This window comes from Paramormyrops kingsleyae, chromosome 13 (genome assembly GCF_048594095.1).
Source record: "Paramormyrops kingsleyae isolate MSU_618 chromosome 13, PKINGS_0.4, whole genome shotgun sequence".
NCBI classification, from domain to species: domain Eukaryota; kingdom Metazoa; phylum Chordata; class Actinopteri; order Osteoglossiformes; family Mormyridae; genus Paramormyrops; species Paramormyrops kingsleyae.
Genome location: NC_132809.1, coordinates 1,103,575 through 1,125,984, shown reverse-complemented (window position 1 = coordinate 1,125,984; position 22,410 = coordinate 1,103,575). Strand labels below are relative to the sequence as shown.

The following is a 22,410-nucleotide window of genomic DNA, read 5'->3' as shown; positions in this document are numbered from 1 at the left end:
CACCTTTTCCTATAATGGTAGGTCGAACTCTTATAGGGGAAGCGCAGGTTTCATGAAATGAACTCAGAATGTGAAGTTATAATGAAATCTTCATTTTGTGTTAGTTTGTCATGATTTCTTCACGAAAACACGTTTTCCTATAATGGTAGGTCGAACTCTTATAGGGGAAGCGCAGGTTTCATGAAATGAACACAGAATGTAAAGTTATAATGAAATCTTCATTTTTTGTTAGTTTGTCATGATTTCTTCACGTAAACACATTTTCCAATAATGGTAGGTCGAACTCTTATAGGGGAAGCGCAGGTTTCATGAAAAGAACTCAGAAATTCAAGTTATAATGAAATCTTCATTTTGTGTTAGTTTGTCATGATTTCTTCACGTAAACACGTTTTCCAATAATGGTAGGTCGAACTCTTATAGGGGAAGCGCAGGTTTCATGAAATGAACTCAGAATGTCAAGTTATAATGAAATCTTCATTTTGTGTTAGTTTGTCATGATTTCTTCATGAAAACACATTTTCCTATAATGGTAGGTCGAACTCTTATAGGGGAAGCGCAGGTTTCATGAAATGAACTCAGAATGTAAAGTTATAATGAAATCTTCATTTTGTGTTAGTTTGCCATGATATCTTCACGGAAACACCTTTTCCTATAATGGTAGGTCGAACTCTTATAGGGGAAGCGCAGGTTTCATGAAATGAACTCAGAATGTCAAGTTATAATGAAATCTTCATTTTGTGTTAGTTTGTCATGATTTCTTCACGACAACACCTTTTCCTATAATGGTAGGTCGAACTCTTATTGGGGAAGCGCAGGTTTCATGAAATGAACTCAGAATGTAAAGTTATAATGAAATCTTCATTTTGTGTTAGTTTGTCATGATTTCCTCACGAAAACACATTTTCCTATAATGGTAGGTCGAACTCTTATAGGGGAATTGCAGGTTTCTTGAAATGAACTCAGAATGTAAAGTTATAATGAAATCTTCATTTTGTGTTAGTTTGTCATGATATCTTCACGGAAACACCTTTTCCTATAATGGTAGGTCGAACTCTTATAGGGGAAGCGCAGGTTTCATGAAATGAACTCGGAATGTCAAGTTATAATGAAATCTTCATTTTGTGTTAGTTTGTCATGATTTCTTCACGAAAACACGTTTTCCTATAATGTTACGTCGAACTCTTATAGGGGAAGCGCAGGTTTCATGAAATGAACTCAGAATGTAAAGTTATAATGAAATCTTCATTTTGTGTTAGTTTGCCATGATATCTTCACGGAAACACCTTTTCCTATAATGGTAGGTCGAACTCTTATAGGGGAAGCGCAGGTTTCATGAAATGAACTCAGAATGTGAAGTTATAATGAAATCTTCATTTTGTGTTAGTTTGTCATGATTTCTTCACGAAAACACGTTTTCCTATAATGGTAGGTCGAACTCTTATAGGGGAAGCGCAGGTTTCATGAAATGAACTCAGAATGTAAAGTTATAATGAAATCTTCATTTTGTGTTAGTTTGTCATGATTTCTTCACGAAAACACGTTTTCCAATAATAGTAGGTCAAACTCTTATAGGGGAAGCGCAGATTTCATGAAATGAACTCAGAATGTAAAGTTATAATGAAATCTTCATTTTTTGTTAGTTTGTCATGATTTCTTCACGTAAACACATTTTCCAATAATGGTAGGTCGAACTCTTATAGGGGAAGCGCAGGTTTCATGAAAAGAACTCAGAAATTCAAGTTATAATGAAATCTTCATTTTGTGTTAGTTTGTCATGATTTCTTCACGTAAACACGTTTTCCAATAATGGTAGGTCGAACTCTTATAGGGGAAGCGCAGGTTTCATGAAATGAACTCAGAATGTCAAGTTATAATGAAATCTTCATTTTGTGTTAGTTTGTCATGATTTCTTCATGAAAACACATTTTCCTATAATGGTAGGTCGAACTCTTATAGGGGAAGCGCAGGTTTCATGAAATGAACTCAGAATGTAAAGTTATAATGAAATCTTCATTTTGTGTTAGTTTGCCATGATATCTTCACGGAAACACCTTTTCCTATAATGGTAGGTCGAACTCTTATAGGGGAAGCGCAGGTTTCATGAAATGAACTCAGAATGTAAAGTTATAATGAAATCTTCATTTTGTGTTAGTTTGTCATGATTTCTTCACGACAACACCTTTTCCTATAATGGTAGGTCGAACTCTTATTGGGGAAGCGCAGGTTTCATGAAATGAACTCAGAATGTAAAGTTATAATGAAATCTTCATTTTGTGTTAGTTTGTCATGATTTCCTCACGAAAACACATTTTCCTATAATGGTAGGTCGAACTCTTATAGGGGAATTGCAGGTTTCATGAAATGAACTCAGAAATTCAAGTTATAATGAAATCTTCATTTTGTGTTTGTTTGTCATGATTTCCTCACGAAAACACATTTTCCTATAATGGTAGGTCGAACTCTTATAGGGGAAGCGCAGGTTTCATGAAATGAACTCAGAATGTAAAGTTATAATGAAATCTTCATTTTGTGTTAGTTTGTCATGATATCTTCACGGAAACACCTTTTCCTATGATGGTAGGTCGAACTCTTATAGGGGAAGCGCAGGTTTCATGAAATGAACTGAGAATGTCAAGTAATAATGAAATCTTCATTTTGTGTTAGTTTGTCATGATTTCTTCACGAAAACACGTTTTCCTATAATGTTACGTCGAACTCTTATAGGGGAAGCGCAGGTTTCATGAAATGAACTCAGAATGTAAAGTTATAATGAAATCTTCATTTTGTGTTAGTTTGCCATGATATCTTCACGGAAACACCTTTTCCTATAATGGTAGGTCGAACTCTTATAGGGGAAGCGCAGGTTTCATGAAATGAACTCAGAATGTGAAGTTATAATGAAATCTTCATTTTGTGTTAGTTTGTCATGATTTCTTCACGAAAACACGTTTTCCTATAATGGTAGGTCGAACTCTTATAGGGGAAGCGCAGGTTTCATGAAATGAACACAGAATGTAAAGTTATAATGAAATCTTCATTTTTTGTTAGTTTGTCATGATTTCTTCACGTAAACACATTTTCCAATAATGGTAGGTCGAACTCTTATAGGGGAAGCGCAGGTTTCATGAAAAGAACTCAGAAATTCAAGTTATAATGAAATCTTCATTTTGTGTTAGTTTGTCATGATTTCTTCACGTAAACACGTTTTCCAATAATGGTAGGTCGAACTCTTATAGGGGAAGCGCAGGTTTCATGAAATGAACTCAGAATGTCAAGTTATAATGAAATCTTCATTTTGTGTTAGTTTGTCATGATTTCTTCATGAAAACACATTTTCCTATAATGGTAGGTCGAACTCTTATAGGGGAAGCGCAGGTTTCATGAAATGAACTCAGAATGTAAAGTTATAATGAAATCTTCATTTTGTGTTAGTTTGCCATGATATCTTCACGGAAACACCTTTTCCTATAATGGTAGGTCGAACTCTTATAGGGGAAGCGCAGGTTTCATGAAATGAACTCAGAATGTCAAGTTATAATGAAATCTTCATTTTGTGTTAGTTTGTCATGATTTCTTCACGACAACACCTTTTCCTATAATGGTAGGTCGAACTCTTATTGGGGAAGCGCAGGTTTCATGAAATGAACTCAGAATGTAAAGTTATAATGAAATCTTCATTTTGTGTTAGTTTGTCATGATTTCCTCACGAAAACACATTTTCCTATAATGGTAGGTCGAACTCTTATAGGGGAATTGCAGGTTTCATGAAATGAACTCAGAATGTAAAGTTATAATGAAATCTTCATTTTGTGTTAGTTTGTCATGATATCTTCACGGAAACACCTTTTCCTATAATGGTAGGTCGAACTCTTATAGGGGAAGCGCAGGTTTCATGAAATGAACTCAGAATGTCAAGTTATAATGAAATCTTCATTTTGTGTTAGTTTGTCATGATTTCTTCACGAAAACACGTTTTCCTATAATGTTACGTCGAACTCTTATAGGGGAAGCGCAGGTTTCATGAAATGAACTCAGAATGTAAAGTTATAATGAAATCTTCATTTTGTGTTAGTTTGCCATGATATCTTCACGGAAACACCTTTTCCTATAATGGTAGGTCGAACTCTTATAGGGGAAGCGCAGGTTTCATGAAATGAACTCAGAATGTGAAGTTATAATGAAATCTTCATTTTGTGTTAGTTTGTCATGATTTCTTCACGAAAACACGTTTTCCTATAATGGTAGGTCGAACTCTTATAGGGGAAGCGCAGGTTTCATGAAATGAACTCAGAATGTAAAGTTATAATGAAATCTTCATTTTGTGTTAGTTTGTCATGATTTCTTCACGAAAACACGTTTTCCAATAATAGTAGGTCAAACTCTTATAGGGGAAGCGCAGATTTCATGAAATGAACTCAGAATGTAAAGTTATAATGAAATCTTCATTTTTTGTTAGTTTGTCATGATTTCTTCACGTAAACACATTTTCCAATAATGGTAGGTCGAACTCTTATAGGGGAAGCGCAGGTTTCATGAAAAGAACTCAGAAATTCAAGTTATAATGAAATCTTCATTTTGTGTTAGTTTGTCATGATTTCTTCACGTAAACACGTTTTCCAATAATGGTAGGTCGAACTCTTATAGGGGAAGCGCAGGTTTCATGAAATGAACTCAGAATGTCAAGTTATAATGAAATCTTCATTTTGTGTTAGTTTGTCATGATTTCTTCATGAAAACACATTTTCCTATAATGGTAGGTCGAACTCTTATAGGGGAAGCGCAGGTTTCATGAAATGAACTCAGAATGTAAAGTTATAATGAAATCTTCATTTTGTGTTAGTTTGCCATGATATCTTCACGGAAACACCTTTTCCTATAATGGTAGGTCGAACTCTTATAGGGGAAGCGCAGGTTTCATGAAATGAACTCAGAATGTAAAGTTATAATGAAATCTTCATTTTGTGTTAGTTTGTCATGATTTCTTCACGACAACACCTTTTCCTATAATGGTAGGTCGAACTCTTATTGGGGAAGCGCAGGTTTCATGAAATGAACTCAGAATGTAAAGTTATAATGAAATCTTCATTTTGTGTTAGTTTGTCATGATTTCCTCACGAAAACACATTTTCCTATAATGGTAGGTCGAACTCTTATAGGGGAATTGCAGGTTTCATGAAATGAACTCAGAATGTAAAGTTATAATGAAATCTTCATTTTGTGTTAGTTTGTCATGATATCTTCACGGAAACACCTTTTCCTATAATGGTAGGTCGAACTCTTATAGGGGAAGCGCAGGTTTCATGAAATGAACTCAGAATGTCAAGTTATAATGAAATCTTCATTTTGTGTTAGTTTGTCATGATTTCTTCACGAAAACACGTTTTCCTATAATGGTAGGTCGAACTCTTATAGGGGAAGCGCAGGTTTCATGAAATGAACTCAGAATGTAAAGTTATAATGAAATCTTCATTTTGTGTTAGTTTGTCATGATTTCTTCACGAAAACACGTTTTCCAATAATAGTAGGTCAAACTCTTATAGGGGAAGCGCAGATTTCATGAAATGAACTCAGAATGTAAAGTTATAATGAAATCTTCATTTTTTGTTAGTTTGTCATGATTTCTTCACGTAAACACATTTTCCAATAATGGTAGGTCGAACTCTTATAGGGGAAGCGCAGGTTTCATGAAAAGAACTCAGAAATTCAAGTTATAATGAAATCTTCATTTTGTGTTAGTTTGTCATGATTTCTTCACGTAAACACGTTTTCCAATAATGGTAGGTCGAACTCTTATAGGGGAAGCGCAGGTTTCATGAAATGAACTCAGAATGTCAAGTTATAATGAAATCTTCATTTTGTGTTAGTTTGTCATGATTTCTTCATGAAAACACATTTTCCTATAATGGTAGGTCGAACTCTTATAGGGGAAGCGCAGGTTTCATGAAATGAACTCAGAATGTAAAGTTATAATGAAATCTTCATTTTGTGTTAGTTTGCCACACTGTAAAAAATGAAAAGTTGACTTAACTTAAAATTTCAAGGCAACTCGCTGCATAGCTTTTTTGAGTTTACTCAACTTTGGAGCAAGTTATTCACTCAACTCAAGACACTGAGTAAAGTCACATGTCTATTTTTTGTTCAGCTAACACAGATTTTTTCGTTAAAAAGACTTGTAATACTTTCCCCATGTGTCTCGATAACTTATGTTATGTGTACTTTTTCCTGTGAGTTTTACGGACAAAGATCTTTTGTTCTAGTTAGCATTAACACAATGAAATAAAATAAAACTATAACTTCAGACAAATTATTTTCAACTTTATTTTCTTGACTGTAGAAATAAATAAAAACAAGGAAAAATAACTGTCATACTTCTTAACAGAAAAAAAATGACAGTCAATAAAAATATACAAAAAACAAATTGAAGACGCATAAATGAAGATTCACTTTTAACCTTTTTAACATGTAAAGGCTTCGATTCTATTCCTTAAAATGTTTTTTAAAAAAACAATACAAATGTAAAGTAAACAGTTTTTAGAACTGCAACTTTAGAAGAGCAACTTTCAACAATGAAAGAAGAAAGAAATTCAACACTGTAAAAGTGTCAACAATAACAACATATTCCTTTACAAAAAATAAATAAATGTTCAACAATCGCTTCAAATGTTTTTAGATCTTAACATTAAAATGCTAATATCTGTTTAACTGAAAAGATGCTCACACAAGATTTCTATGTTCACAGGAAGAGTTTAGTTTTCAGGGACTGTACCCTTGCAGAGCACTGAGTGCCCATTTCCATGAACACCTTCTCAATTACCTCAAAAGTATATTTGAGTTCTTTTGGGTACTGAAAATCCAAGGCAAAGATAAGGCCAAACAGGTAAGCAACAGCAGACTGCAGGTCTGAAATGTCTTTCAGAACAACTGCCTCCTCCAAAACAACAGAAAAGCTTGTAAAGGTAGGCAGTGTGCTAGGGGCGACATCATCCTCGGTCATGACAAGAATTCCCATTTTCATCCCTCTGGTCTGTCTGTCGGCTGGAGATGTGTCCTAAGGATACAACGAATACATCATTATCAGCTGATCTCAGTTTTGTATCTTTTTTTCTGAAAAACACAACTAATTATATGACACAACCAAATGTAATAGTTTTGGTGTGGATGGTTTATGGGAGTTACAGGGAGGAGGCCCCGGGGCAGACCCAGGACTCGCTGGAGGGATTATATCTCTCGGCTGGCCTGGGAACGCTTCGGCGTCCTCCCCGAGGAGCTAGTAGAGGTAGCTGGGGAGAGGGAGGTCTGGGTATCCCTCCTGAAGCTGCTACCCCCGCGACCCGAACCCCGGACAAGCGGACGATAATGGATGGATGGATGGATGGATGGTTTATGGGAGTGGATGGTAGCTACTCAACCCTTTGTCATCCAAGATCATGTCTTTCTTTCTTTAGTCAGAAAGAAATTATGTTTTCGAGGAAGACATTTCAGGATTTTTCTCCATATAGTGTACTTTAAAGGTGCCCCGAGTTTGAACTTCCAAAATGCAGTATAAATGTCGCTTCAAACAATCCCAAATGTGGCTGTAAATGATCCCAGCCGAGGAAGAAGGGTCTTATCTAGCGAAACAATCGATTATTTACATTTTTAAAAAGTTTTTACATACTTTTTAACCTCAATGATTTTTGAAGTTGAGGGAGAAAATACACAGTTTTTGACATACCCTAACTGTGCTGAATCGGAAAACACAGAGTTCAGGCAGAGTAAAACAAGACAAGCGTTTGAGGTTAGAAAGAATATATAAATTGTATTTTTTTCATGGAAAAAAAAACGATTGTTTAGCTAGATAAGACCCTTCTTCCTCAGCTGGGATCATTCACAACCGCATTTGGGATCACTTGAATTCACATTCAAACTGTATTTTAAAAGTCCAAACTCGGTCCACCATTGAAATGCACTATATATGGAGAAAAATATTGAAAGGTTATCCTTGAAAAACCTAATTTCTTTATGACTGAACAAAGAAAGATATGAACATCTTGGATGACAAGGGGGTGAGTACATTATCTGTAAATTTTTGTCCTGAGTGAACTTCTCCTGTAATCATCAAAATGATCATAAAGAACTGTGTATTGAATTTTAATGATTAATGCTAAATTAAATCAAAAATAAAATGAAATCATAATCAATTTCCTCACAATGTATAGGTTTAGGTTTATATTTTCTATGATTATGTGGCAAGATGTTGTCAAGGCTTTGTATCTGCAGAATAAAACAAACATACTCACCAGATATTTTCTAAACAGTGCAGAAGGATCTTCACGGAGAAACAAAGGGAGGCCTTCCAGAACTCCTTGCTTTCTGTGATTCACAATATTTGAGGTCTGAAAAATGGGTACCAAATAAAAATAATCGATTAGAGATGTTGTGTAGTGTTATTTATTTTACCTTAACCTCCGATCGTTGTGTGCCAAAGCACAGGACCTTACGAGTTAACATGTATGCTTAATATGTAAAGTAATAAAACATCTACATCTACTTGACTACTATGAGTCAATGAATTGACTCCTCTAAAAGGCATTTAATAAAACCTTTGAATCTTTATAGCAATGTGTTATTCTAAATTCAGCATTTTATTTTATTAGCCCATGTTCACAGTTTCTTCCTGAACTACACTGAACAAAAATATAAACGCAACACTTTTGTTTTTGCTCCCATTTTTCATGAGCTGAACTCAAAGATCTGAAACATTTTCCACATACACAGAAGAGCCATTACTCTCAAATATTGTTCACAAATCTGTCTAAATCTGTGTTAGTGAGCACTTCTCCTTTGCGGAGATAATCCATCCCACCTCACAGGTGTGGCATATCAAGGTGCTGATCAGACAGCATGAATATTGCACAGGTGTGCCTTAGACTGCCCACAATAAAAGGCCACTCTGAAACGTGCAGTTTGATCACACGGCACAACGCCACAGATGTCGCAGACCACGTGGAACCACATCCAGCATGTTCATGATCGTCTGAGACCAGGACGACGAGCATGCAGATGAGCTTCCCTGAGACGGTTTCTGACATTTTGTGCGGAAAATCTTTGTTTATGCAAACCGACTGTTGCTGCAGCTGTCCGGGTGGCTGGTCTCAGACGATCATGGAGGTGAACATGCTGGATGTGGAGGTTCTGGGCTGGTGTGGTTACACGTGGTCTGCGGTTGTGAGGCCGGTTGGATGTACTGCCAAATTCTCTGAAACGCCTTTGGAGATGGCTTATGGTAGAGAAATGAACATTCACTTCACGGGCAACAGCTCTGGCAGACATTCCTGCAGTCAGCATGCCAATCGCACACTCCCTCAAAAGTTGCAACATCTGTGGCGTTGTGCCGTGTGATCAAACTGCACGTTTCAGAGTGGCCTTTTATTGTGGGCAGTCTAAGACACACCTGTGCAATATTCATGCTGTCTGATCAGCACCTTGATATGCCACACCTGTGAGGTGGGATGGATTATCTCCGCAAAGGAGAAGTGCTCACTAACACAGATTTAGACAGATTTGTGAACAATATTTGAGAGTAATGGCTCTTCTGTGTATGTGGAAAATGTTTCAGATCTTTGAGTTCAGCTCATGAAAAATGGGAGCAAAAACAAAAGTGTTGCGTTTATATTTTTGTTCAGTGTATTAACATGTTACCTGTTGATCAAGCTTGTTAAGTAGATCTTCCATCTCTTTTCCAAAAGCCCCCTGTCTTGCTCTGTACAACTTCAGAAGTTGTGGTGCATGTTGGTGTAACGAAGATTTGAATGTATCCAGGAGGTCCACATTGGTAATGCGTTTAAACTCATTACCTATCTGATGAGAGAAAAAAACAGGTTTCAGCTTTAAAATTGTTCAACAAACATGAAAATATCAGTAAAATAACCTCAATCATAAAGACTACTACAGCTAAATACTTCCTGTTAAGACTATTGCTTTTACCTCATTAGGAAGAGACAGGGCAGGCCATCGTTCCAGCACTTCAGACACCATTGGCACCCCTTCCACAATCTCTTTTCGTCGAAGTGAAAATGTCAGGCTCATTTTCTGACTGATGAGGATCGCATCTTTAGTCCTCTTCTTTAGTTCCTCCACCAATATGAGTCTTTCCTCCTCCAGAGTATCATCAGACTGGCCTCCAGGATGATCTGGTAAGTAATTAACCTCTCCTCGTTTGGCCTTTTTCAGAGGAATTTTCTTATCGTCACCATCTCCCCCACCTCTTTTCCTGTTGATATTAACTTCATGGCAACCAGCTGATCGCAGTTTGGACCTGTAATTGCCAAGTTTGAATTTTATGCTCATTTTCCACCCATCAAATCCTTTGCCTTTACCTGGCTCTGTAAGGCAGGGGTGTTTCAACACAAGTGCAGAAGCAACAGTTTCAATTTCCTCTGTGTGTGGGTATGCTTTAAGAACAAATACTGCCTCTGCAATTTTCTCCAAGATGTGGGACTTCATTTCTCTTGGTACACTTAAAGCCTTGTTTGTTTGTTCATAAGCCTCATTTGCTCTGCGAAGCCTCAATTCAACATCATACGAGAAAGTAGGAATTGGAAAAGGTGACGGCCACTCCAATGTACTTCTCATGTGGCTCTGAACGACGGCTGAAGAGCTCTGGGAGGAAGACGTTGACACACTGGCAGTATCAAGAGAGGAAACAGATTGTGTATCAGACTGTTTAAGCACAGATGAATCTGGGTCCCACACAATTTTCAAAACAGCCCTTTCAGCAGGCAGCTCAGAAATGTCTGTTAAATTGCACAGTTCATTTCCAAAGTCAGGGTCCTCATATTGTAGCAAAAAGTCTTCCTGAATCTCCAACTTTGATTTTAGTTTTGCTTTTAAACTGTCCACAGAGTCAGGCAGTTGTGAAAGTTGGACCTTCCGAATGTTTTGGGGTGAGATGATGACCCGAAGCCACATTATCTGAGGGGACAAGAAACAATAAACGAGTTGTTGTTATGCGTACACGGCATAATTATAACTTTACATGTCAAGCTTTGCAAGAAAACTTGCTTACCTTTTAATGTAGAAGAAAGACTTTCAGAGATACCAGGAGTTTTCCTGCTACTTTATATGCTTGCAGTGGACCGAGATCATTCAAAGACTCAGGATCCAAAATCTCTATCTCTGGACATATGTTTTCAACAAGCTCGAAGGACCTGTAATGTTCCAAATACCAAGATGAAAGTTTGTGAGAGATAAATGATACACTGTTGTCAACAATCATAATGCTGACAATCCTATAAAATTCTGGCAAACCACTGCACTGCCCAGCAGAAATGATCATGTCTTTAACATATCGCACACCTTGTAGGCGTACATCAGAACTTAAAGAAACTGTTTTCTGTTGAGGATACATTTTTGTGACTGCTGCCCTCAGTGTTGTATCTAATGAACCTGTCTCAACCACTTTGAGACTCTCGACATATAACTGTGGCTTGAACAGAGAGTGTCCCTCTAGAAAAAAAGCTAACATTTGCTGATGCTTTGTTGCAAGTGAGAGAAGCACGTTCTTGAAATTGTGGGTATCGTGCACAACTTTTTTAAAGAAACTGTGCTTTGCCTCGAATCTAATCGTCCATAATTCCACTAACGGCCCAAAGCAGCGGATCAGGTGCGGGTAATGGTCGACAAAGTGATGTTTTGGTCGTATGCTGAAATCAGGAAAAGTCTCTGTAAGTAATTTACGATGTTCTGCTATTTTACTCTCCAAATAGCTCAATGTCTCATCTGAGAACTTTGTAGATACAACCAATTCCACAATGTCCTTGAGGTCCATTAAAATCTCCCATGCAGGGTCATTTTCTGGGACACTGCTGCCAATCAAGAGAGGGAGTAATCGCAACAGGGTCCAATTCTCGTGTCCATTGCCACCGATTGTTCGTTTTGCAAAGCTTGATTTGGGAATTTTCTGTGGTTTATTTACACGATCTGCATACTTGTAGGGGAATGACTTGATACGACTATTCAGTTCCTCAAGTGATATGTGTCGTTTTGAAATCAAGTCCTTCAGACACAGAGATAATTCAACAGGGATGATCCCTTCAAAAAAATCATGCAAGACATCTGCAGGAAATCCTGTAATTGAATGAAAGTATGATAAGTGCTTGCTCAGAACACACTCCTTTTTTACACCATTCAAACTATGGAGCTGGTCATCATTCTGAAGTTCCTTCAGCAGAGAGTTGTGTTGTTCTGGGGTTCTTAACTGAAAATCTCTAGGCTCAGTGCTGGCAATTTGTTTATGACTGATTAGACAGAATCTGCAAAAGTTCTCAACAATGAAGCTTTCGTGGAAGCCTGCAAGGCCGTGTGCTCCAAGGTTATCGGCACAGACACAAAACACAGTTCCTTTCACGTACTGCTGTAGAGCCGGTACAAATATCCCCACCTGTTCCAGTGTCTTTATATCTTTAACCAATGGCTCAAGGAACCTCTCATAACCAAACAATCGTACATCATCAGTTTTTCCAAGAGCGGCTAGATTAATTAAATTTAGACTTGAACGACTTTTTGAAGACAAATTCAGAATGACCCAATATACAGCTGTAATTTTATGAATCTTTCTTGAGGTGCCGAGAGGGTTGCAGACTTCAAAGTCGTCTATGTATAAACCCAAAGCAATGCCACTGTCTTTTTCACCTAAAAGTTTGTTCTCCTTGTAGTATCTTCCATCCTGAAAAGACTTATATTGGCCAGGCAAAGACTCTTGATTAAACACAACCTTGTCCAAAAACTGTTGCTGACCAAGTAAACACTCCAGCTGCTTTGCAACTGAAACATAGACAAAAGAATTTTTTTGTGTCCTGTCATACAAATATTCAGTAGGTTCGATCAGTTCAAACTGCTCCTTAAAATACAAATTTCTTCTGTAATCTGTAGAGAATTTGCCTTGTGTTGAAGTTGTTACAAAAAGAGGATTTGTTTGAAAAAGTGCATCTGTAATGTCTTGCACAACCTGATTATTATCTGTTACAATGTTATGCTTGGCAAGTATCTCCCTAATTTTATCAAGAGCATAACACTTAGAAAAATCTAAAATGTCATGTAACTGCTCCACTATTTTCTGTATTGCACTTTTAGAAATATGCAACACTGTTTGCATAGAAAGAAAAAGTTGCGCAACTTTACGCTCAAGTATATCAACATCAACACTTTCTGTGTCCTGTTCTCTCCTTTCTACAGGCTCTTGTGATGAGATTGCAGGTTCAAGATCACCAGTTAACTCTGTCTCTGTGTCATCCAAGTCTTCTCTTGAGTCCTTATTTACTAATCTGAAATCTTGTATGGTGTGATTTTTATGTTTTCTTGTTTTGTGACTGCTAAAGCTGGAACGATTGTTGGTTTTAAAAGTGCATTTCTGGAAGGGGCACAGTACAGTTTCTTTATTTTGTAGATGTCTTCCAAGGTGAGCAAAATAGTGGATTTCAGTACAAAACTCATTAAAGTCACACAAGTCGCACAAAAATGTCCAATTTCCTTGATGTTTTCTGCTTCTGTTGTGTATTCTTGTAAGATGTGATTTGAGTGCACTTTGGGTTTTAAAGGTGCAAACACAGTTGTCATAAAAACAGTTCCAAGGTACTCCTCCTCCATGTCGCAGTCTTGTGTGTTTGAGAAGGACATCTTGAGAAGAGTGGGTAAATTTGCAAATTTTACATTGCATGTTTGAGCTCCTAAACCTGAAACACAAAAAAATGGCCACTAAATAAGCTGTATGTGTGTTTATGGCTATTGCTGACCAATGTATGTTATCCTATGGTGTACAGGCATATAATGTATAAATGTAATATAATGCAATATATTTGGTGTACACTATGCAATATATTGTACACCAACAATCTAAAACTTATTTTCCAGAAAGAATACAAAAATAATAAAGATGAATATCGTATACAATATTAGCAGTATATACAGTAGGTCAAAATACTACACTTATCTAGGTCTGTTGGTAACGTGGACAATTATTCTATCACAAACAGAACACCAGTATTTATTTATTAATTTTTTCAAAAATGTCATGTTAATTCTTAAAAAATAATGAAAGTTTAACTTGCATGATAATACTGGTGTTCTTGTGATACAGATTTATTGTTCATGTTACAAAACGGCCTAGACCAGTACTGCGTTTTTACCCATTTCTCAGTGCTGCTTACGACTCTTGTGTTTAATGCTAGAATGAAGTTCGTTTTCTGTGCTTCGTCAACACCATTCGGCCATTCTGTGTAGCAGCAACTCTTGACAGTAATCTAAAATGTCAAATATCTAACTGGATGGCTTTTTTTTGCATCAGGGGTGGTGGGCAAAATGCGCGCATTGTAAAAGAAGAGTTTTAGGCTCATTACACAGTGTCTTACACCATGTCTTCACCGGACTCAACAGCGGCTCGACAAAAGACAATAAACCCATTAAGAACCAGACATTTGTAGCGTCGCGTCCATATAATAGATTCATGTGTGCCTCTATCGAGTGCGGTGTATATGTTAAACTAATGGTGTTAACTGTCCACTTTAGCATTCTTTTTCTGAGATGTAACACGATTGCAGTCTATATGACAAATCACACATTATTTCCGTTAACTGTGGTAAATAAAGCCAGGACTGCAAACCACGAAGTTAGATTTGCAAGACATAAAATCGGGATTACGACATATTTCTTCTTATTAGAACGATCATGCAGACTTGCTTTAAAATAATAAACTTGACCAGTGACACTATATTTCTTAATTATGATTTTCAAAATCAGGTCAAAACACACAATTATACATTTTACTGGCATTAAAACGTGTAACAGTAGATATCTTTGCATGTCGCAAAAATGCTTAATGATCACACTAATGTTTTACAAACACTTTAACAACATAATAAATATAATAAAAGGAAAAAGCTACTTACTTTGAACAATGACGTTTTAAAATTTCAAGTTCGTCGTGATCTCTCGCTGCAGGTTTGACTGACGATCAAAATGGCGCTATCATTCCATGTGAGCGTCAACGTACGCATGTTACAGCGCGCATGCGCCAACTATCAAACCAACATGTGCTTGTAAACTTACATGTGCATATCCAGTCAACAGTTCAAATTAAGTTGGTCAGACAATTTTTGAACCAACTTATTTCCACTTATTGAGTCAATTTTTTTGAGTTTTATTGTCCAGTTAACTAACAGATTTAAGATATTCAAACTTTTTGGAAGTTGGATTTTTTACAGTGCATGATATCTTCACGGAAACACCTTTTCCTATAATGGTAGGTCGAACTCTTATAGGGGAAGCGCAGGTTTCATGAAATGAACTCAGAATGTAAAGTTATAATGAAATCTTCATTTTGTGTTAGTTTGTCATGATTTCTTCACGACAACACCTTTTCCTATAATGGTAGGTCGAACTCTTATTGGGGAAGCGCAGGTTTCATGAAATGAACTCAGAATGTAAAGTTATAATGAAATCTTCATTTTGTGTTAGTTTGTCATGATTTCCTCACGAAAACACATTTTCCTATAATGGTAGGTCGAACTCTTATAGGGGAATTGCAGGTTTCATGAAATGAACTCAGAATGTAAAGTTATAATGAAATCTTCATTTTGTGTTAGTTTGTCATGATTTCTTCATGAAAACACATTTTCCTATAATGGTAGGTCGAACTCTTATAGGGGAAGCGCAGGTTTCATGAAATGAACTCAGAATGTAAAGTTATAATGAAATCTTCATTTTGTGTTAGTTTGCCATGATATCTTCACGGAAACACCTTTTCCTATAATGGTAGGTCGAACTCTTATAGGGGAAGCGCAGGTTTCATGAAATGAACTCAGAATGTAAAGTTATAATGAAATCTTCATTTTGTGTTAGTTTGTCATGATATCTTCACGGAAACACCTTTTCCTATGATGGTAGGTCGAACTCTTATAGGGGAAGCGCAGGTTTCATGAAATGAACTCAGAATGTAAAATTATAATGAAATCTTCATTTTGTGTTAGTTTGTCATGATTTCCTCACGAAAACACATTTTCCTATAATGGTAGGTCGAACTCTTATAGGGGAAGCGCAGGTTTCATGAAATGAACTCAGAATGTAAAGTTATAATGAAATCTTCATTTTGTGTTAGTTTGTCATGATATCTTCACGGAAACACGTTTTCCTATAATGGTAGGTCGAACTCTTATAGGGGAAGCGCAGGTTTCATGAAATGAACTCAGAATGTAAAGTTATAATAAAATCTTCATTTTGTGTTAGTTTGTCATGATTTCTTCACGAAAACACGTTTTCCTATAATGGTAGGTCGAACTCTTATAGGGGAAGCGCAGGTTTCATGAAATGAACTCAGAATGTAAAGTTATAATGAAATCTTCATTTTGTGTTTGTTTGTCATGATTTCCTCACGAAAACACATTTTCCTATAATGGTAGGTCGAACTCTTATAGGGGAAGCGCAGGTTTCATGAAATGAACTCAGAATGTAAAGTTATAATGAAATCTTCATTTTGTGTTAGTTTGTCATGATATCTTCACGGAAACACCTTTTCCTATGATGGTAGGTCGAACTCTTATAGGGGAAGCGCAGGTTTCATGAAATGAACTGAGAATGTCAAGTAATAATGAAATCTTCATTTTGTGTTAGTTTGTCATGATTTCTTCACGAAAACACGTTTTCCTATAATGTTACGTCGAACTCTTATAGGGGAAGCGCAGGTTTCATGAAATGAACTCAGAATGTAAAGTTATAATGAAATCTTCATTTTGTGTTAGTTTGCCATGATATCTTCACGGAAACACCTTTTCCTATAATGGTAGGTCGAACTCTTATAGGGGAAGCGCAGGTTTCATGAAATGAACTCAGAATGTGAAGTTATAATGAAATCTTCATTTTGTGTTAGTTTGTCATGATTTCTTCACGAAAACACGTTTTCCTATAATGGTAGGTCGAACTCTTATAGGGGAAGCGCAGGTTTCATGAAATGAACTCAGAATGTAAAGTTATAATGAAATCTTCATTTTTTGTTAGTTTGTCATGATTTCTTCACGTAAACACATTTTCCAATAATGGTAGGTCGAACTCTTATAGGGGAAGCGCAGGTTTCATGAAAAGAACTCAGAAATTCAAGTTATAATGAAATCTTCATTTTGTGTTAGTTTGTCATGATTTCTTCACGAAAACACGTTTTCCTATAATGTTACGTCGAACTCTTATAGGGGAAGCGCAGGTTTCATGAAATGAACTCAGAATGTAAAGTTATAATGAAATCTTCATTTTGTGTTAGTTTGCCATGATATCTTCACGGAAACACCTTTTCCTATAATGGTAGGTCGAACTCTTATAGGGGAAGCGCAGGTTTCATGAAATGAACTCAGAATGTGAAGTTATAATGAAATCTTCATTTTGTGTTAGTTTGTCATGATTTCTTCACGAAAACACGTTTTCCTATAATGGTAGGTCGAACTCTTATAGGGGAAGCGCAGGTTTCATGAAATGAACTCAGAATGTAAAGTTATAATGAAATCTTCATTTTTTGTTAGTTTGTCATGATTTCTTCACGTAAACACATTTTCCAATAATGGTAGGTCGAACTCTTATAGGGGAAGCGCAGGTTTCATGAAAAGAACTCAGAAATTCAAGTTATAATGAAATCTTCATTTTGTGTTAGTTTGTCATGATTTCTTCACGTAAACACGTTTTCCAATAATGGTAGATCGAACACTTATAGGGGAAGCGCAGGTTTCATGAAATGAACTCAGAATGTCAAGTTATAATGAAATCTTCATTTTGTGTTAGTTTGTCATGATTTCTTCATGAAAACACATTTTCCTATAATGGTAGGTCGAACTCTTATAGGGGAAGCGCAGGTTTCATGAAATGAACTCAGAATGTAAAGTTATAATGAAATCTTCATTTTGTGTTAGTTTGCCATGATATCTTCACGGAAACACCTTTTCCTATAATGGTAGGTCGAACTCTTATAGGGGAAGCGCAGGTTTCATGAAATGAACTCAGAATGTCAAGTTATAATGAAATCTTCATTTTGTGTTAGTTTGTCATGATTTCTTCACGACAACACCTTTTCCTATAATGGTAGGTCGAACTCTTATTGGGGAAGCGCAGGTTTCATGAAATGAACTCAGAATGTAAAGTTATAATGAAATCTTCATTTTGTGTTAGTTTGTCATGATTTCCTCACGAAAACACATTTTCCTATAATGGTAGGTCGAACTCTTATAGGGGAATTGCAGGTTTCATGAAATGAACTCAGAATGTAAAGTTATAATGAAATCTTCATTTTGTGTTAGTTTGTCATGATATCTTCACGGAAACACCTTTTCCTATAATGGTAGGTCGAACTCTTATAGGGGAAGCGCAGGTTTCATGAAATGAACTCAGAATGTCAAGTTATAATGAAATCTTCATTTTGTGTTAGTTTGTCATGATTTCTTCACGAAAACACGTTTTCCTATAATGTTACGTCGAACTCTTATAGGGGAAGCGCAGGTTTCATGAAATGAACTCAGAATGTAAAGTTATAATGAAATCTTCATTTTGTGTTAGTTTGCCATGATATCTTCACGGAAACACCTTTTCCTATAATGGTAGGTCGAACTCTTATAGGGGAAGCGCAGGTTTCATGAAATGAACTCAGAATGTGAAGTTATAATGAAATCTTCATTTTGTGTTAGTTTGTCATGATTTCTTCACGAAAACACGTTTTCCTATAATGGTAGGTCGAACTCTTATAGGGGAAGCGCAGGTTTCATGAAATGAACTCAGAATGTAAAGTTATAATGAAATCTTCATTTTGTGTTAGTTTGTCATGATTTCTTCACGAAAACACGTTTTCCAATAATAGTAGGTCAAACTCTTATAGGGGAAGCGCAGATTTCATGAAATGAACTCAGAATGTAAAGTTATAATGAAATCTTCATTTTTTGTTAGTTTGTCATGATTTCTTCACGTAAACACATTTTCCAATAATGGTAGGTCGAACTCTTATAGGGGAAGCGCAGGTTTCATGAAAAGAACTCAGAAATTCAAGTTATAATGAAATCTTCATTTTGTGTTAGTTTGTCATGATTTCTTCACGTAAACACGTTTTCCAATAATGGTAGGTCGAACTCTTATAGGGGAAGCGCAGGTTTCATGAAATGAACTCAGAATGTCAAGTTATAATGAAATCTTCATTTTGTGTTAGTTTGTCATGATTTCTTCATGAAAACACATTTTCCTATAATGGTAGGTCGAACTCTTATAGGGGAAGCGCAGGTTTCATGAAATGAACTCAGAATGTAAAGTTATAATGAAATCTTCATTTTGTGTTAGTTTGCCATGATATCTTCACGGAAACACCTTTTCCTATAATGGTAGGTCGAACTCTTATAGGGGAAGCGCAGGTTTCATGAAATGAACTCAGAATGTAAAGTTATAATGAAATCTTCATTTTGTGTTAGTTTGTCATGATTTCTTCACGACAACACCTTTTCCTATAATGGTAGGTCGAACTCTTATTGGGGAAGCGCAGGTTTCATGAAATGAACTCAGAATGTAAAGTTATAATGAAATCTTCATTTTGTGTTAGTTTGTCATGATTTCCTCACGAAAACACATTTTCCTATAATGGTAGGTCGAACTCTTATAGGGGAATTGCAGGTTTCATGAAATGAACTCAGAATGTAAAGTTATAATGAAATCTTCATTTTGTGTTAGTTTGTCATGATATCTTCACGGAAACACCTTTTCCTATAATGGTAGGTCGAACTCTTATAGGGGAAGCGCAGGTTTCATGAAATGAACTCAGAATGTCAAGTTATAATGAAATCTTCATTTTGTGTTAGTTTGTCATGATTTCTTCACGAAAACACGTTTTCCTATAATGGTAGGTCGAACTCTTATAGGGGAAGCGCAGGTTTCATGAAATGAACTCAGAATGTAAAGTTATAATAAAATCTTCATTTTGTGTTAGTTTGTCATGATTTCTTCACGAAAACACGTTTCCCTATAATGGTAGGTCGAACTCTTATAGGGGAAGCGCAGGTTTCATGAAATGAACTCAGAATGTAAAGTTATAATGAAATCTTCATTTTGTGTTAGTTTGTCATGATTTCTTCACGAAAACACGTTTTCCAATAATAGTAGGTCAAACTCTTATAGGGGAAGCGCAGATTTCATGAAATGAACTCAGAATGTAAAGTTATAATGAAATCTTCATTTTTTGTTAGTTTGTCATGATTTCTTCACGTAAACACATTTTCCAATAATGGTAGGTCGAACTCTTATAGGGGAAGCGCAGGTTTCATGAAAAGAACTCAGAAATTCAAGTTATAATGAAATCTTCATTTTGTGTTAGTTTGTCATGATTTCTTCACGTAAACACGTTTTCCAATAATGGTAGGTCGAACTCTTGTAGGGGAAGCGCAGGTTTCATGAAATGAACTCAGAATGTCAAGTTATAATGAAATCTTCATTTTGTGTTAGTTTGTCATGATTTCTTCACGACAACACCTTTTCCTATAATGGTAGGTCGAACTCTTATTGGGGAAGCGCAGGTTTCATGAAATGAACTCAGAATGTAAAGTTATAATGAAATCTTCATTTTGTGTTAGTTTGTCATGATTTCCTCACGAAAACACATTTTCCTATAATGGTAGGTCGAACTCTTATAGGGGAATTGCAGGTTTCATGAAATGAACTCAGAATGTAAAGTTATAATGAAATCTTCATTTTGTGTTAGTTTGTCATGATATCTTCACGGAAACACCTTTTCCTATAATGGTAGGTCGAACTCTTATAGGGGAAGCGCAGGTTTCATGAAATGAACTCAGAATGTCAAGTTATAATGAAATCTTCATTTTGTGTTAGTTTGTCATGATTTCTTCACGAAAACACGTTTTCCTATAATGGTAGGTTGAACTCTTGTAGGGGAAGCGCAGGTTTCATGAAAACAACTCAGAATGTCAAGTTATAATGAAATCTTCATTTTGTGTTAGTTTGCCATGATATCTTCACGGAAACACCTTTTCCTATAATGGTAGGTCGAACTCTTATAGGGGAAGCGCAGGTTTCATGAAATGAACTCAGAATGTGAAGTTATAATGAAATCTTCATTTTGTGTTAGTTTGTCATGATTTCTTCACGAAAACACGTTTTCCTATAATGGTAGGTCGAACTCTTATAGGGGAAGCGCAGGTTTCATGAAATGAACTCAGAATGTAAAGTTATAATGAAATCTTCATTTTGTGTTAGTTTGTCATGATTTCTTCACGAAAACACGTTTTCCAATAATAGTAGGTCAAACTCTTATAGGGGAAGCGCAGATTTCATGAAATGAACTCAGAATGTAAAGTTATAATGAAATCTTCATTTTTTGTTAGTTTGTCATGATTTCTTCACGTAAACACATTTTCCAATAATGGTAGGTCGAACTCTTATAGGGGAAGCGCAGGTTTCATGAAAAGAACTCAGAAATTCAAGTTATAATGAAATCTTCATTTTGTGTTAGTTTGTCATGATTTCTTCACGTAAACACGTTTTCCAATAATGGTAGGTCGAACTCTTATAGGGGAAGCGCAGGTTTCATGAAATGAACTCAGAATGTCAAGTTATAATGAAATCTTCATTTTGTGTTAGTTTGCCATGATATCTTCACGGAAACACCTTTTCCTATAATGGTAGGTCGAACTCTTATAGGGGAAGCGCAGGTTTCATGAAATGAACTCAGAATGTAAAGTTATAATGAAATCTTCATTTTGTGTTAGTTTGTCATGATTTCTTCACGACAACACCTTTTCCTATAATGGTAGGTCGAACTCTTATTGGGGAAGCGCAGGTTTCATGAAATGAACTCAGAATGTAAAGTTATAATGAAATCTTCATTTTGTGTTAGTTTGTCATGATTTCCTCACGAAAACACATTTTCCTATAATGGTAGGTCGAACTCTTATAGGGGAAGCGCAGGTTTCATGAAATGAACTCAGAATGTCAAGTTATAATGAAATCTTCATTTTGTGTTAGTTTGTCATGATTTCTTCACGAAAACACGTTTTCCTATAATGGTAGGTCGAACTCTTATAGGGGAAGCGCAGGTTTCATGAAATGAACTCAGAATGTAAAGTTATAATAAAATCTTCATTTTGTGTTAGTTTGTCATGATTTCTTCACGAAAACACGTTTTCCTATAATGGTAGGTCGAACTCTTATAGGGGAAGCGCAGGTTTCATGAAATGAACTCAGAATGTAAAGTTATAATGAAATCTTCATTTTGTGTTAGTTTGTCATGATTTCTTCACGAAAACACGTTTTCCAATAATAGTAGGTCAAACTCTTATAGGGGAAGCGCAGATTTCATGAAATGAACTCAGAATGTAAAGTTATAATGAAATCTTCATTTTTTGTTAGTTTGTC

The 22,410-nt window shown here is 36.0% G+C and overlaps 1 protein-coding gene across 1 annotated transcript; it reads right to left on the bottom strand.

Moving 5' to 3' along the window:
• Window positions 1–6,613: 6,613 nt before the first annotated feature.
• Window positions 6,614–15,224, bottom strand: LOC140578244 (sterile alpha motif domain-containing protein 3-like). The gene is made up of 6 exons (XM_072698672.1): window positions 14,925–15,224; window positions 11,048–11,189; window positions 9,967–10,953; window positions 9,682–9,840; window positions 8,280–8,375; window positions 6,614–7,048 (listed from the first exon to the last, which is right to left on the bottom strand). Exons 3-6 carry the CDS (start codon window positions 10,948–10,950, stop codon window positions 6,734–6,736), a joined length of 1,554 nt encoding a protein of 517 aa, XP_072554773.1. The 5' UTR covers window positions 10,951–10,953; window positions 11,048–11,189; window positions 14,925–15,224; the 3' UTR covers window positions 6,614–6,733.
• Between the last annotated feature and the right edge of the window lie 7,186 nt (window positions 15,225–22,410).

Bases quoted from the DNA above. Each gene is read 5' to 3' on its own strand.
- LOC140578244 (XM_072698672.1), bottom strand. From the start codon at position 10,950: ATGTGGCTTCGGGTCATCATCTCACCCCAAAACATTCGGAAGGTCCAA. The intron at 9,841-9,966 runs GTAAAAGCAATA...TTCTCTCATCAG, and splicing joins CCCTGTCTCTTCCTAATGAG to ATAGGTAATGAGTTTAAACG. The intron at 7,049-8,279 runs GTGAGTATGTTT...TTGTATCCTTAG, and splicing joins CACTGTTTAGAAAATATCTG to GACACATCTCCAGCCGACAG.